The 15,765-nt window shown below is 36.9% G+C and overlaps 1 protein-coding gene across 1 annotated transcript in view; it reads right to left on the reverse strand.

Annotated features, from left to right (window-relative positions):
* ZCWPW2 (zinc finger CW-type and PWWP domain containing 2) overlaps positions 1–15,765 on the reverse strand; it is a 100,731-nt gene that overhangs the window by 12,007 nt on the left and 72,959 nt on the right. Inside the window, exons 6-7 of the mRNA XM_043967481.1 lie at positions 11,354–11,412; positions 10,328–10,395 (exon numbers count right to left, since the gene is read on the reverse strand). Coding sequence (XP_043823416.1) covers positions 10,328–10,395; positions 11,354–11,412 — 127 coding nt within the window. The remainder of the gene's footprint in view (positions 1–10,327; positions 10,396–11,353; positions 11,413–15,765) is intronic.

Here is a 15,765-nt window from a genome sequence, read left to right on the forward strand (position 1 = left end):
ATGTAAATTTGAAAAAAATAATAATCGCCAAATTATCAATAATAAAAGATGCCCCATATTATAAAGAATAAGCATGGCCCCAAATAAGAAATTAGAGAAGATGTAATGTCCCCATTCCTTTACAGAACTGGGAGGTCCACAAGTATGGAACTTCACTTTTTCAATCTGTATATTAATTTTGCTGATTTTTCTCTTCACCTTTTTCTTTGTAAAAAAAATTATTTTTTATAAAAATTGCTCCCTGGGAGGATTTAGGGGAATTAATATAGGAACAATATTGGGTAATATAAAAAGATATCAGTGAAATTCATTTTAAATTAAAAAAATCAGTTACCTAAAAGAGGTCAAATAAAAATAATAACCTAAGAATCATTGAACTTTTGTCATTGTTCAGTTGTTTCAGTCATATCTGACTCTTTGTGACCCCATTTGGGGTTTCCTTGGCAAAGATACTAATGTGGTTTTCATTTCCTTCTCCAGCTCATTTTGTAGATGAGAAAACTGAGGTAAACAGGGTTAAGTAACTTGCCCACGGTCACACAGCTAGAAAGTATCTGAGGCCAGAATTGAACTCTAGGCTTGGCACTCTATACACTGTGCAACCTAGCTGTCCATCATTGAACTACCATGAATCAAAAAAGATATGGGTACCTATTTCAATATGAATCCATTAGAATCAGAGTGAAAAGTAAAACTAGAAAGAATCCACTAACCACTTGTTGAAAAAGAGGAAGAAAGAAAAAGAGAGAAAACTTCTAGGAACATTATAACCAAAATCCAGAGTCTCTAGGTCAAAGAAAAATATTGTAAGTGGTCAGAAAAAAATAATTCAAATACCAAATACCCATGGTAAGGATCACATAAAATTTGGCAACTACCAAATAAAGGAGAGGAGAGTTTGAATTGCTATATTCAAAAAAGGAAAAATATATAAGCTTACAGGTAAGATTAACTTACCCAACAAAACTGAATATAATTCCATGGTGGTTGGGAGTGGGTTTGGGGAAGGGGTGGGGAGGAATGGATCTGTAACAAAACAGGTAGCTTCTAAGCATTCCTGATTAAAAGAACAGAACTAAATAGGAATTTTGAAATAGAAATGAAAAAGTTAAAACATAATATTAAAATGTAAATACATTTCAGTAATAAGAAGCATTTACATTCTAAAAAGGGAAAAGAAAGCCCCATCAAAACTCTGTCATCACAAGTTTTAGAGGGAGTTGGTCTCAAGTCTCAGGATCTGAGAGTGGTTTCTTATGTTTTGCTGAACCAAAAAGAAAGAGGAAAGTAAATACACCAGAGAAGAAACAGAAAGAAGGGAGGGAAAATGCTGTCTCATATAATCTAGGTATGTAAATAGAAAATAATATAAACAAGGAGGAAGTATTGAAAAACATCATCACATGAACCTCATTTTCATTTGAACTGGTGAAAAGAGAGAATTCATACTGAGTTTGTAGAAATTAATTAAACTGAAGAAGGAATCAGAAGGAACTAAGTGAGGTGAAAGCAAAGAGTGAGACAGAGAGGTAGATTTAGAAAGAGATTAGTTTTAAGGAAAACAAACCCAAGACTCAGAGGATAGAGCAAAAAGAGAGAGATTTAAAAGGAAAGAAAATAAGAACCATCTCTGACTGGCATATGAGCAAGCAGAAGAGACTAAGAGCAGGGCAGCAGAAGTAGACTGCATCAAGCATAGATTACTAGTGCCGTGCACATTCCTCTCTCGTCACTCTTTTCTTATCTACTAAGAAGGCAGTTTATTAAACACAATGTATATGGAATTTAGAAAAATTTACAATGATAAGAGCCATTTCACAATTGGTAAATGGTCAAAGTGTATGAACAGGAAGTTCTTAAAGAAAAAAATCCACAATATCAATAGTCTTATATTTTTTTTTAATTCTCTAAATCAGTAAAAATTAGAGAAACAGTGCCTGGCATATAAGCATCTAATAACTGCTTTCCCTATCAATTACAAATTTTAAAATTCCACGGTTCTGTTGTACATCCCATAGATGGTCAAAGATGAGAAGTTAACAAGTCAATAGGTATTTAATTACCTACTTAAAGCCCTGGACTAAACACTGTAGATGCAAAGAAAGATTTTTTTTAAAACCCTGTTTTCAAAGAACTTCATGAGCTAAAATGTGAGACAATATGTGAACAATAATGTACAGAACAAGGTAAAGTCAGGATAAAATGAAGATAATAGAGGAAAGTTACTATCATTAAGAGGGATGGGGGGGGCAGCTAGGTGGTGCAGTGGATAAAGCACCAGCCCTGGATTCAGGAGGACCTGAGTTCAAATCTGGCTTCAGACACTTGACACTTACTAGCTGTGTGACCCTGGGCAAGTCACTTAACCCTCATCGCCCACAAATAAACAAAAAAACAAACAAACGAGTGAACAAATGAATAGCTAGCTAGCTAGATAAATTAATAGATGAATAAATAAGTAAATAAATGAATGATTGAAAAGGAAGAGGAAAGAAACAAAGAAACAAAGGAAGAAATGGATGAATAGATAGACAGACAGATAGATATAGGTAGAAAAAAAGAGGGGTATGAAGGTCTTCTTTTAAAAGGTGGGAATTTAACTGAGACTTGAAGGAAAACAGGGAAGCCATGAGACAGAGAGGAGGAGGTAGAGAATTCAAGGAATAGTAGACAGGCGGTGAAAATGCATGAAAATTGTTGGAAGGGCATAGTGAAATTGGTCATTTTTGATGGAGCTGTGAATTGATCTAGCTATTCTTGAAAGTAATCTGCCCCCAAAATCATTAAATTGTGCATACCATCTGACTCAGTAACACTAAAAAGAACAGAGAAAGACAAAAAGGACTCATATGTACAAAAATAATTATAGCAGTTCCATGTTGTGACAAAATACTGAAAACTAAGGAGATTGTGATTAATTGGGGAATGGCTAAACATACATAAGAAATGATTGAAAAGTTGGTTTCAGATAAAGCTGGGAAGACTTGTATGAATTGATGTAAAGTGAGATGAAAATTGGGAAAATAATTTATATAATAACTTTTGTAAAGATTAACAACTTTGAATGACTTAAGACCTCTTATCAATGCAGTGAGCAAACAGGATTCAGAAAACTGATGATGAAGTATAGTATCATCCCCTAAAAAAAAAAAAAAGGTAAAGGACTCAAGATGCACAAAAGAACATATGTTTTTGGATGTGTCTGATGTGGTAATCTGTTTTGCTTACCTATTCATATTTTTTCCAGATTTTGTTTTCTTAAATTTTTTGGAGGTGAAGTGGGAAAGAGATAAAATATTTAGTAACTAAAAAAAAACAAAGAAAAGAAGTTTAAATAAAAGAAAGGATAATTATAAATTAATGTGGTATTTTTCTATGCATTAGGAATGACCTATGGAACACACATAGATGAGACATCGTGTATTAATTATAGGACATGGCTATTTATGTGATGCTAATTATAATATATTTTCTATAATGTTTTTAAGTTTTTCTCTGTGGTTTTCTTTCTTTATCTTTTTTCCTCAGAAATGTTATTTTTTATTATTATATCTAGCTACTTGAAGATGTTATGTGTGTGTGTGTGTGTGTGTGTGTGTGTGTGTGTGTGTGTGTGTGTATACATATAGTGATTAGAAGATTAAAAAAAAACTTTTCTTTCCTGGTTACCTACTCTGAAAAGCATTTTTTTTCTAAAATATGGTATCTAGATTCTGATTATGTCTTTAAAGGAAAAAATTCAAATAAGATTATTCTATTTTGGCTGAAAGCTTCCATTATTAATCACCACATGTTTCTTGTGTGGCTATTATGTATAAGGCATTATAGAGAGTGAAAAGAAATTGCTCAGAATCTGAATTTTCTTGGGTATGTTCTATTGATAGCTAACAAAAGGTTCTCTGCAGAAAACTACCTTCAATTCTGAATGGGTCAACTTGAAATAAAGGTTTTCATAAAATATTTCATAAAACCAGTTCTGATTTTAAAAAAGAAAACTATGAACAGGTTAATTATTTCCAGAAATATCTGTGTGCTTCTGTTAAAGTCAGGAGTTAAGAGCTTAGGGTCAGAGGAAGTGTTATATCTAGAAGAATACTTTTTAAATAATTTAAAATAATGTATTCACTCTTCATAGAATCCCTTATGAAATTAACATTAAATCATTTAATTGTTAGAAATATGATCTTTTATTCAGGGCAATTTATATATAGCCACTGGGAAGCACTGGATCCTCCCTCATTGCCCTTCCCTGTCCATTTAGCTCATGATTTTTAGCCTGGGAGGTAGGAGGAAAATCCTGGATACAATTTTAATTCTACTTTTTGAGAAGTTTATAAAATATTATTAATGAAAATCATTAAGGTTCTCTCTATTTTGCATATTGCCTCCAAGCATCCTGGCTCTTTTAGGCCCTGGTTCAAATCCTTGTCCTATCTTAATTCTGGATCTTCCTAGCTAGTCACTGGCATCTTCCACTTCCCTCACCCTGGCATGCAATTAATACAGAGATGTTTATCACAAAGAAGTTATGAGCTCTCATAGTTTTGTATCAAGCCTAAGACATTTTCAAAGATACAAATATGGGATAGGAGGTAAAAAACAGACTTACAGACAACTCTTGGAGTAAACACCTGTTGTCAATAGGTAGAATTAGAGGTAAGAGAAGGGGAAAAGAACTGGAGCATTTTTTTCTCATACTCTTGGAGAATATGGTCAGTCACACTAGTCATTAGGGATCTGGATAGGTAGATGCCACTTGGCTTCTCAGCCTGCAACCTTAACACCCTAGGCTTAATCCCCATTTTGAATATGTGTGTTCTGCCCACCTGGCTAATGTGCTGGTTCCTTCATCCCAGCTTGAACTCCATAGAGCTTAACTTACTAACACTTAAAGCAAATCACTTCTCTGCCTATAGTCCAATTCAAAAAGTCCCAGTGGACAGAGCTCTGCTCTGACAAAGAGTCAGTGATAGTCTCATTCCCTTCCAGGTGAGAAGAAAATAATGTCTGACTAAGACCACAATTTCTCTAAGTCATGGTAAGTTTTCAGACTTTTTCTTTTGCCCTCAAGGGAAAGTCTGAACACTCATTTACACATAAAAATCTACTTGTTTTCGTACTTTGTGTTCTTAGTCTGTAGGACTTGGTGCTAAGATCTCTGATTGCAGTGTTCATAAGGTAGATTGAGGGCTATTTGAAGACAAAAATCTTCACTACAGTATTCAGCAGATGATACTTCACTGTGGTGTGGAAGGGACTTTGGCTTCCAATCCATCCTCCATTCAGCCACAAAAGTGATTTTTCTATAGCACAATTCCAGTCATGTCACTCCCTACTCAGTAAACTTCAGTAGCTTCCTATTGCCTCTAGGATCAAATGCAAAATGCTGTTTGGAATTCAAAACCCCTTGTAAGCTGACCCCGTCCTACCTTTCCAGTCTTCTTACACCTTATTCCCTTCAACACACTCTTCTATTGCATGATACTGGCCTCCTGGCTGTTCCGGAAAAAAAATGCTCCATCCCTTACCTCCAGGCATTTTCTCTGGTTGTCCCCTACACCCACCCATACACACACACCCCTTTTCTCCCTTTTCTTTCCTTGGCTTTCTTTAAGTCCAAAAAAAAATACCCTATTTTACCAGAGGCTTTTCCCAACTCATCTAAATTCTGATGCCTTCCATTTGTTATTATTCCTATTTATTCTATTTATAGCTTGTTTAATAATTGTTTGCATGTTGTCTCCCTCATTAGATTGCAGGTTTCTTGAGGGCAGGGATGTCTTTTGCCTCTTTTTTGTAACCCAGTGCTTAGCATAGTACCTAGCACACAGTAGGCCTTTAAAGAATGTTTATTGATTGGATTGTTCCCAAAGGCTGTAATAATAGATCACAAGCTGTGGAAGATCCTACAAAGTGAAAAGGCTTCAAGTACAACAACTGAAAGAACTGTATGTTCTTATGGTATGTAAACCTTATGTCTGCTGTCTAAAAACCAGCTCAGCTAAATCTGCAGAAGATCATCATGAGGTTGGCCACAAGGTGTGTCCAAAATAATAACTCTTGAGCTCATACATTAAATCATAGAATTTGCAAGTTGTGTTGGGGGAATACCCACACCAATGAAACCAAAAGTCCTTGAAATGCTGAAGAACATGAAAAAAAATGCTAATGCATGAATTTTTACGTTTCCAAGATTAGAAAAGCAATAGTCAATTTTGTGATGATAGTAAAAGAAATTGCATTGATAAATAATATTTTGAACTACTTATAGATACAAACATTTACTTCTTTTGGTGCTAAAAAATACACCAGGTCATGAATTAACTGATGAATCAATGTTTGTAATACCAAATTAACAGAGACAAGATACTGCTCCCATTGCAATGGGACCATTTCTTCTCTGACTTCCTGCAATACTCCCTCAGTTCACAGAGCTCAAAATGATCCCCAAAGAATATATGTTATTATTGCCAATGATCTACAGACTGGCTGACAAAATTGGTCAATGATAGCCTCTGGGCATGGAGAAAGAATGAATGCCTTTGTTGATTGTGTGCCCAATCATCTTCCATCAATACTGATTATCCTGTAGTTTCACTGACTTGTTTCAATTTATTGTGAAGTGTAAAATGGTAGCATTATAGTAGCTCTATTACTCTGTGAAGGTAAAAATAATCTCATAGTGAAAATCCATATCTGTCCTTTTGAAATCAACCTAAGTAAAATAAATCAGGATACTTTGTTGGTGGTAGTAATATTTTTTCTTCATTTTTGAGAAGAAATAATTCACTATTTCTCTCATAAATCAGGCTTCTGAACTTTTTCAATGTATAACTATATAATTTTATCAAAAATTCAATTTTCTTTAAATGATTAAAGATACTATTTTCCCCCAACACAAAGAGGCTATTAATTGTGTTAATACAAAGATGACATAAAGAACTTCCAAAAAAAAAAGAAGAAGTCAACAAGCATGTACAATAAATATACTCACTACGTGCCAGGCACTATGGTACTCATTAGGAATACAAATACAGACAGAAAGAAAAACATTCCCTGTCCTCAAGGAACTTACATTCTAATGGCACATAGTAAATGCTTTATAAATGCTTGTTGACTGACAGACTGACTCCCATGGATTCAATTATTGTCTCTACACAGGTGACTCCTATCATCTGCATAAACTGAGTCATCAGTAGCTCCTGCATCACCAGCTTCCTCCTGGATATGTTTACCTGGGTATCCCATGTATATTTCAAACTCAGCATGTCCAAAATGGAACTCATTATCTTCCACCCCCTTTACTTGTCCCTCCTATTTCCCTGATTTCTTTTTAGAGATCTCCCATTCTTCCATTTACTCAGATTCACAACTTCAGAGTAACCATCAATCCTTCAATTTCTTTCATCACATAGATAGATCCCATTAAGCATCTCTCCTCTTCTCTCTTTACTACCATGACTGCCAACGTAGGTCAGGCTCTCATCACTCCTTCCCTAGAATAATAAAGTAACCTCTTAATGGGTCCCCTTTCAGAATCTTCCTACTCTAATCCACCGTCCATGAAAGTGCCAAACAATCTTCCTAAAGCACAGGTCTAAACATGGCATTCTCTAGATCAAATTCAGTAGTTCCCCACTGTCTCCAGAATAAAATATGAACTTCTTTGTTTAATAAAGTCCTTCCTTATTTGAACCTAGCCTACCTTCACCGAGTTATTTCATGATACTTCCCTTCACCCCTTCTGCCTTCCATCCAAGCTCGACTGGCTTGATGTCTCCTCTGTCTTTGCTTTTGCACTGGCCGCCGCCTCCTCCTCCCTTCCCACACCCCCTCTTGGAATCCCTACTTTTTTCAAGGCCCCTTTCTCCAGGCCTTTCCTGATTTTCCCATATGTTAATGTTTCCCTCTCCCTCAAATGATTTTGTCTTTCCTTTTGATTTCCTTATCTGTGTACAGGCATACTTGCATTTTACTCTTTAGCTCTCAGTATAATATAAGTTCCTTGAGGGCAGAGGCTATTTGTTTCCTCTTTGTATCCCATTATTTCACAATATTCTGTGTATATAGTAAGCATTTAATAGATGATAATTGAATTGAAAATGAATTGAGGCTGATAAATGCCTCATTTCTAAAATATATAGAGAACTGAATCAAATTTATAAGAATGCAAATAGTTCCCCAACTGAGAAATGGTCAAAGGATATGAACAGGCAGTTTTCAGATGAAAACATTAAAGCTATCTATATCCATATGAAAAAATACTCTCAATCCCTACTGATGAGAGAAATTCAAATTAAAACTACTCTGAGGTATCACCTCACACCTATCCAATTGGCTAATATGACAAAAAAGGAAAATGATAAATATTGGAGAATATGCGGAGAAACTGGAACACTAACACACTTTTGGTGCAATTGTGAACTGATCCAACCATTCTGGAGACCAATTTGGAACCATGCCGCAAAGATTATAAAACTGTACATGCATACCCTTTGACCCAGTAATACCACTGCTAGGTCTGTGTCCCAAATAGATCATAAAAAGGGAAATGGACCCACATTTACAAAAATAGTTAAAGCTGTTCTTTTTATGGTGGCAAAGAATTGGAAATTGAGGGGATGCTCATCAACTAGGGAATGGTTGAACAAATTGTGATATATGAATGTAATAGAATACTATTGTACTATAAGAAATAATTAACAGGCAAATTTCAGAAAAACCTGGAAAAATTTATATGAATTGATGCTGAGTGAAATGAGCAGAAAAAAGAAAACATTGTATTGCTGATTTTGTGAACAACACTGTGTGATGATGAACTGTGATAGACTTAGCCTTTCTCAACAATACAATGATCCAAAACAATTCCAAAAGACTCATGATGTTCTCCACATCCAGAAGAACTATGGAGTGTGAATGCAGATAGAAGCATACCATTTTTACTTTTGTTGTTGGTGTTGTTGTTTCTCCTTTCTTCCATTTTTTTCTTTTTGTTCTGATTCTTCTTTCACAACATGACTAATGTGGAAATGTGTTTAATATGATTATAATGTATAACCTATATAAAATTGCTTATTGACTCTGGAGTGGGGAGGGAAAGGAGGGAGGGAGAAAAATTTGGAACTCAAAATCTTACAAAAATGAATGTTGAAAACTATCTTTACATGTAATTGGAAAAAATACTATTTTAAAAAGAAAAATATGAATTGAGGACAAGTATGTAAATTGTTCAAAAAAACTAAGAACTTTAAAAACTTTCATAGCTCTTAAAGACATATCACAAAAGTTCTAAGTCCCATTTGTTTGCTTTCTCAGAGTGCCTAAGTGTGGGAAAGGGAATTGGCTTCTGAAGGGAACAAGTGCCACATTTTGCTCTTAACCAGCAGCTCTGATGTCATAGCCCTCCAGCTATACTGGGTTAATAGAGTCTACTGTGTTATGTTCCTCTTTGCCTTTCTGCTTCCTGGCCATGTGGCCAGTCTCTTTGTTCATCTAATGGGAAAAAGATTTGTAATCCTTTCTAACGGGTTTAGAATGATAACCAAATGAGACCACAGATGGAGACCATGGATGGAGATCATGGATGGAGAGCACTTTGCAAACTTTCAACAAGTGTGTAAAGTTCAGCTGTCATTGTTGTTATCTTTGCCTAGGCCTTCTCCTCTTGGCACCATTTTGCCCCTTCTGGGTTAGCACAAAGGGCTGTGTTAACACAAGTTCCTATCTCCAGAACGGGTCCTGGGTCAGAGTCTGTGTTTGTATTGGTGCCCTATCTTGCTTGAGCAAGGCCCTCCACCTCTCTTGGCTTCTGCTTTTCTGTCTAAATTCAAGGGTCTGGGGTGGATGGCTTCCAAAGCCCTTCTAGCTCTAAATCCGGCAATCTTGCTATCCTTAACGCTGGCCAGTGTTCCTTTTCAAGTTCTTATGAACTGGTTCTTCATTCTAAACCAAACCAAACAAATCCAAACCACCTCATTCCAATACTTGTCAACATAGGAAAAATATAATTCACTAGCAAAGAAACCTAAAAATAAAAACACTAATACATAATTCCAAGGTCAAAAAGAGAGTAAAGCAAAAATGTGATTGGAACGCAAGACCTTTTTTAAAACCAACACTCAAAATAAGCAATCTTAGGTTAATGACTAGACCTAAAAGACCTAGTCACCACCATTGTGGGTAGGGGGCTAGGGGTGAGGCTAATGGGATGGGTGTGTAAAATACTGTTTGTGGAAAGGTTATTTTTTTCCCTCCAAAAACACAAATACTGGTTTTGTGAAATGATATTTATGTAAGAGAACTAAGGCCGTTATAACTTTTTACATACCTATGTTTTCCTTTAATAGGGCATCATCTGAACAGACTATTTCAAAAGAGCATTTGAAGAATCCTTTCCTATAAAAAATTGATATATTTCTCTCAAATAATCACACATAGTTAAATTAAGATTCATATATCTTTAATTATAATTGTAAATTTTAAAAAACTGCCTATTTTTCCCCTGGAGGTGCTTTTTCTGAATTGTTTCATTAGGCATATCTTGCAGATACAATTTGTTTATGAAACGGCCCCGTTCTTATTTGTACTTACCTAGGCAAAACTCTCTGGCTTGACAGAATGGATAATAATGATGTTTTCCCTTCTGGACCAGCACTAACAAGAAATGTCTTATGATGAAGGGTTTCGGCTCTAAGCCTACTGGCTCTCCTTCTGGCCGGTATACTACTTGCAAAGGTTTCTGGAGGTTTCCTCAAGAAGCTTTGAGTGGCTCAGCTCTACATACTAGAGGCTTCCCTGAATAATTCTTAGGGCTCCTGGGAGAAGCTGCTACTGCTGCTGCTGCAGCGGCTGCTGCTGCTGCTACTACTGCTGCCAGTTGAAAATCAGGAGCTGGCAGATAAGCCCCAGCTGGGACCGGAGCTACAGGGAGAATGTGACCAACACCTGAACGGACAGAAACAACTCAAGACCTCAGCCCTCTCCTCAGTCTGGGACCTTGAGAACTGACTCTACAGAAGCAGGGGAGCTCATTAATTCTTCAAGGCCTGTTTCAAGGTTGTATTCCCTTTTTTGTAGAATTCAACCTGCTCTGAGCCATCTGATTTGCATTTTCCCACACTTGACATTTATTTTTGAAAGTCCTGCTGTAATATATGTATATAAACAGAGAGTTGCACACACTTCCCCTACATTTTTAAGACTGTTATCAATCTGTCATTATTTCATTTGTTTCCTCTTTAGAAAATATTATAAGCCAGTTTCACTACAATAACAAACAGAATGAAAAATATAATAGTAGTTTCTATGCATGCATTTTTCAAATTCATTATAATATCTTTTTTTTAATACATACCTTTTATTTTTTTCTAAACTGCATGTTTTGTTTTTATCATCATTTTTGGAACTTCTCATCTGTGAGACAAAATCAACATATTTTTAGGTTAATTTCTTTAAAGTGGATAAGGATTCCAATTTAATTAAAACACAAGACTAAAAATAAGCCTTATCCCCTGACTAGACCAGTAGAGTATCTTAGTATCAGAAAAAAAATTTTTTTGGATTCATAAAATACCAGAGTTTGAAGGTCCCCATAGATCACCCTGATTCAACTTCTAACTAAACAAGAATCCCTTCTACATCACACCCTTCACAGAGATTTTCCAGCTTTTGCTTAAAGACACATAATAAGAGGAAACTCACTACCTACCAAGACAGACCATTTCCCCATTAGAAAGTTTGTACTTAGAAATTCCTAAACCTTTTGCAACTTCTACCCATTGCTTCTAGTTCTGTTCCATGGGGCTAAGCAGAGCAAATTTAATTCCTCTTAATCTGACAGTCCTCAAATACTTGATAAATCTTGTTTTCTACAAGCCACATATCTTTAAGACTTTTATGACATAATCCTGAGCCCTTCATCATTCTGGATGGCCTCCAGTATCAATAATCTATCCTTAAATGTGGTGCAATGATTTGTACAAAACACTGCAGAATGCTGTCTGACCAGGGCAAGGTACAAAAGAACTATGACCCAGTTGGGTTTAGTACACTTTCTCTTGTTGTGGTGAACTCTCAGCGAAGAAATTCCTTCCACCTGCCACAGATTAGCCCCTCATCTATAATGTAAGTCTTAGCTTCCTCTATTCAAGGCATAAAGTAGCTAAATTGTTGCTGTCATCATTGTTGTTGTCTTTGTGGCCGTCATCGTCCTCCTCCCTCTCCTCCTATCCTCCTTTGTCTCCTCCTCCTCCTTTGTTCTCAAAGAGGACAAGAGTCAAGGTTCATTGTGTCCAACTGTGATAGAGCAGACTAATTTCAGCTAAGAAGGCTCTGCCACAGGTCAGGCACAAATAGTCCACAGAAACATTTGGAGTGGAGATGTCTCTAAATTTGTGGATCTTACATTTCTTTTGAGCTATTTCCAATTCTGTTTTGGTCACTCATAGAGCATAGCACCTTCTTTGATTTGGGCATATCATGCTGAGAAGTCCTATATCAGTGTGTCACATGTCTCACAATCAATTCCAAAGTTCTTCATAGAGGCCTTGATAGTGTCTTTGTATTGCTTCTGACCTCTGTCTAAGCACCTTCTTTCTGTGAGCACTCCATAAAATAGTCTTTTAAGCAAATGTATGTTTGGCATTCAAATAATGTAGCCATTCCATTGGAGTTGTGCTTTCTGCAGTAGAGTCTGAATGCTTGCCAATTTAGCTCAAGAGAGGCACTGAGGTGTCTGGTACCTTATCTTGGTAGGTGATCTTCAGAATCTTCCTAAGACAATTCAAATGGAAGCAATTCAGTTTCCTGGCATGGTGATAGTATACTGTGCAGGTATCACAGGCATACAACAATGAGGTCAGCACAAGGGCTCTGTAGACCTTCAATTTGGTACAAAGTCTAATACCTCTTCTTTCTCACACTTTCCTTTGGAGCCTCCCAAACACTGAACTAGCTCTGGCAATGTCTATGCCAACCACATCATCTCTGCCTATATCCTTGGAAAGTATACTGCCAAGGTAGATGAACTTATCCACAGTATTTAAAATTTCTCCATTTGCTATAACTGATGGTTCCATGTATGGATGGTGTGGTGCTGGCTGGTGGAGAACCTGTGTTTCCTTGGTGTTGATTGCTAGGCCAAAAGGAGCACAAGCAACAGAGAATTGATCCATGCTTTGTTGCAGCTCAGCTTCAGAGGCTGCATTGAGTGCACCATCATCTGAGAACAAAAACTTGGGCACCAACTCTCTCTCCACTTTAGTCTTGTCTGGTAGCCTGTTCAAGTTAAATAATTTACTATTTACCATTATCCTCATTAAAGGCATTTGACAACATTTCTGAAAGCATCATGCTAAAAAACCATGGGAGCAAGCACACAGCCCTGCTTCACTCCATCAGTGACTGGGAAAGTGAGAGAACATAGTCCATTATCCAGAACCCTGGGCAAGCATGCCATCATGAAACTGACATATGATATTGATAAACTTGTCTGGGCAACCAAATTCATGATTTTCCACAAGCTCTCACAGCTGACAATATGAAAGGCCTTGGTCTGATCTACAAATGTTATATACAGACCTCTGTTCTGCTCTTGGCATTTCTCCTTAAGTTGTCAGGCAGCAAATACCATATTGACCATTCCTTGGCTCTTTCTGAAGCCACACTGGCTCTCAGGTGGATAGTGATCTTCTAGGTGAAGAGCCACCCTATTAAGGAGGATTCTGGCAAGAATCTTTCCAGCAATGATAATAGAGAGATCCCCATTGTGATTGTCACAGGAAAAGTCATTCCCTTTACCTTTATAGAGATGGACAATGGAGATGTCCTTGAATTTCTGGGGCATAATCTCCTTTTGCCATATAGCCATGAAAATTTCAGTTAGCTTTTACTTGAGCAGTGGACACCCTGCCTTATAAATCTCAGCTGGAATGGAATCAGCACCAGGTGCTTTGCAGCATGAAAGGAGAGTAATGGCATTCAAAACCTTTTCTTCAGTTGGAAATTCAGCTAGAGAGGGGTTGACTTCTACCTGAGGTATAGGAGCAATAGCTTCAGCATTGATTGATGCTGGTCTGTTGAGAACACTGTTCAGCACATCTTTCCAGAATGACGTCCTTATCACTAATCAATGTGGCTCCATCAGCACTTGGTAGTAGATTCACAATAGGTCTCTGACTCAAATAGCTTACAGGGCATCATAAAAATACTTTGGATTGTTACTATCAATGTAAAATTGAATGTCATCGGCCTTATTACTGAGACAAGAATCTTGCATCTCTCATCCTGTCTTGCACTTTATTTTGGATGAAATTAAAAGTTTACTTCTTAGAGACAGATGAACTATGTTGCTGGTAAACCCTGTGGAGTTCTTGTTTTTTGTTTAGCAGCTTCTGAATTTCCCCATCATTTTCATCTAATCAATCTTGATGTTTGCAAGTGTTCTGGCCCCAATGATGTATAACAAATCTCTGAAAGCTGTTCCCTCCCTTTCTGCTCCACTGTTACCAAATGTGTGTTGGTTCAACTTTCCCTCCACATTAGCAAGGAACTATTGCCACTCAGAGGAGCACTCTAATCTGTTGACATTAAGTCTTCTGACAGTCATCTTTCCTTGGGGCTCTCACTTTTGTTGAATGTGAATATTTATGCCCTTGTCACTCTCACATCCTATCTGTCTCTTCTCCTTATAGTGAATCTATTAAATGCCAATGATTATTATGAAGGTACATTCATGAAGTTTTATTGTGTTTAGGTAAACTGAAGATAGTGTTAGTGGTTAGAAGGTCATGAGACGCACAAGTCTTCAGTAGTAAGTGACCACTGCTATTGCTGTTTCTGACTCCATTCCTCCCAAGCACTCCCTGCCATGTTTGGTGGCCTGCGCCTATTCCTGCATTAAAGTCACCCAGAATTATAAACTTGTTCTCTTTTAGCACACTGATGATAAAGGTCTTCATAATTTTTTCTTTGACTTCATCAGAGTTGTCATGGTGGGAGCATATGCACTGATGATGTTGACATGGTGCTTTGCTGCAAGTGGCAACTGCATTTTTAAGAGCCTGTTGTTTACTCCTTTTGAGAGGCATACAAGCTTGTTGACTAGATTAGTTTCTACTGCAAAACCATGGCTATGTTATAACATAAATGATCTCTGTTTTTACCATAAGGTCATGTCAAAACAGAACTAGTGCATTTCTAGAAATTTTCAATCATTTTTAGATATGTATGTAAAAGTATTGCATAGTTAAATTATATAAGGCAGGTGTATTTTGAACTGAGAGGGCCAAGAGTCCTTAGACATCCTCTAATTTAATCTCCATAAATAACCTGTAGCCCAAGGAAGAGAACTAGTTTGTCCAAGGTTACATAAGTACTGAGTAGCGGACCTGAAATCAGGTGTCCTGATTCTAAACTCAGGATTCTCTTGGTATAACATACTATAACTAACCATTTTAAAAATTAAAATAACTTCACATTACCATTTCCATTGCTCCAGGGCCAGTGCTCTATCCACTGTGCCACCTAGCTGCCCCTGGAGTCAGGAGGACCTGAGTTCAAATCCGGCCTCAGACACTTAACACTTACTAGCTGTGTGACCCTGGGCAAGTCACTTAACCCCAATTGCCTCGCTAAAAAAAAAAAAGAAAAAGAAATAGTCTTCCAAGAGACATATGATAAGTGGTCAATCCTCTTCTTCCAAACCTTGTTTACATCCACTTCTTCCATGAAGCTCTCTTTGATTAAGTAGAAATGACACACAGGCAA

Source organism: Dromiciops gliroides, chromosome 5, assembly GCF_019393635.1.
Source record: "Dromiciops gliroides isolate mDroGli1 chromosome 5, mDroGli1.pri, whole genome shotgun sequence".
Lineage (NCBI taxonomy): Eukaryota > Metazoa > Chordata > Mammalia > Microbiotheria > Microbiotheriidae > Dromiciops > Dromiciops gliroides.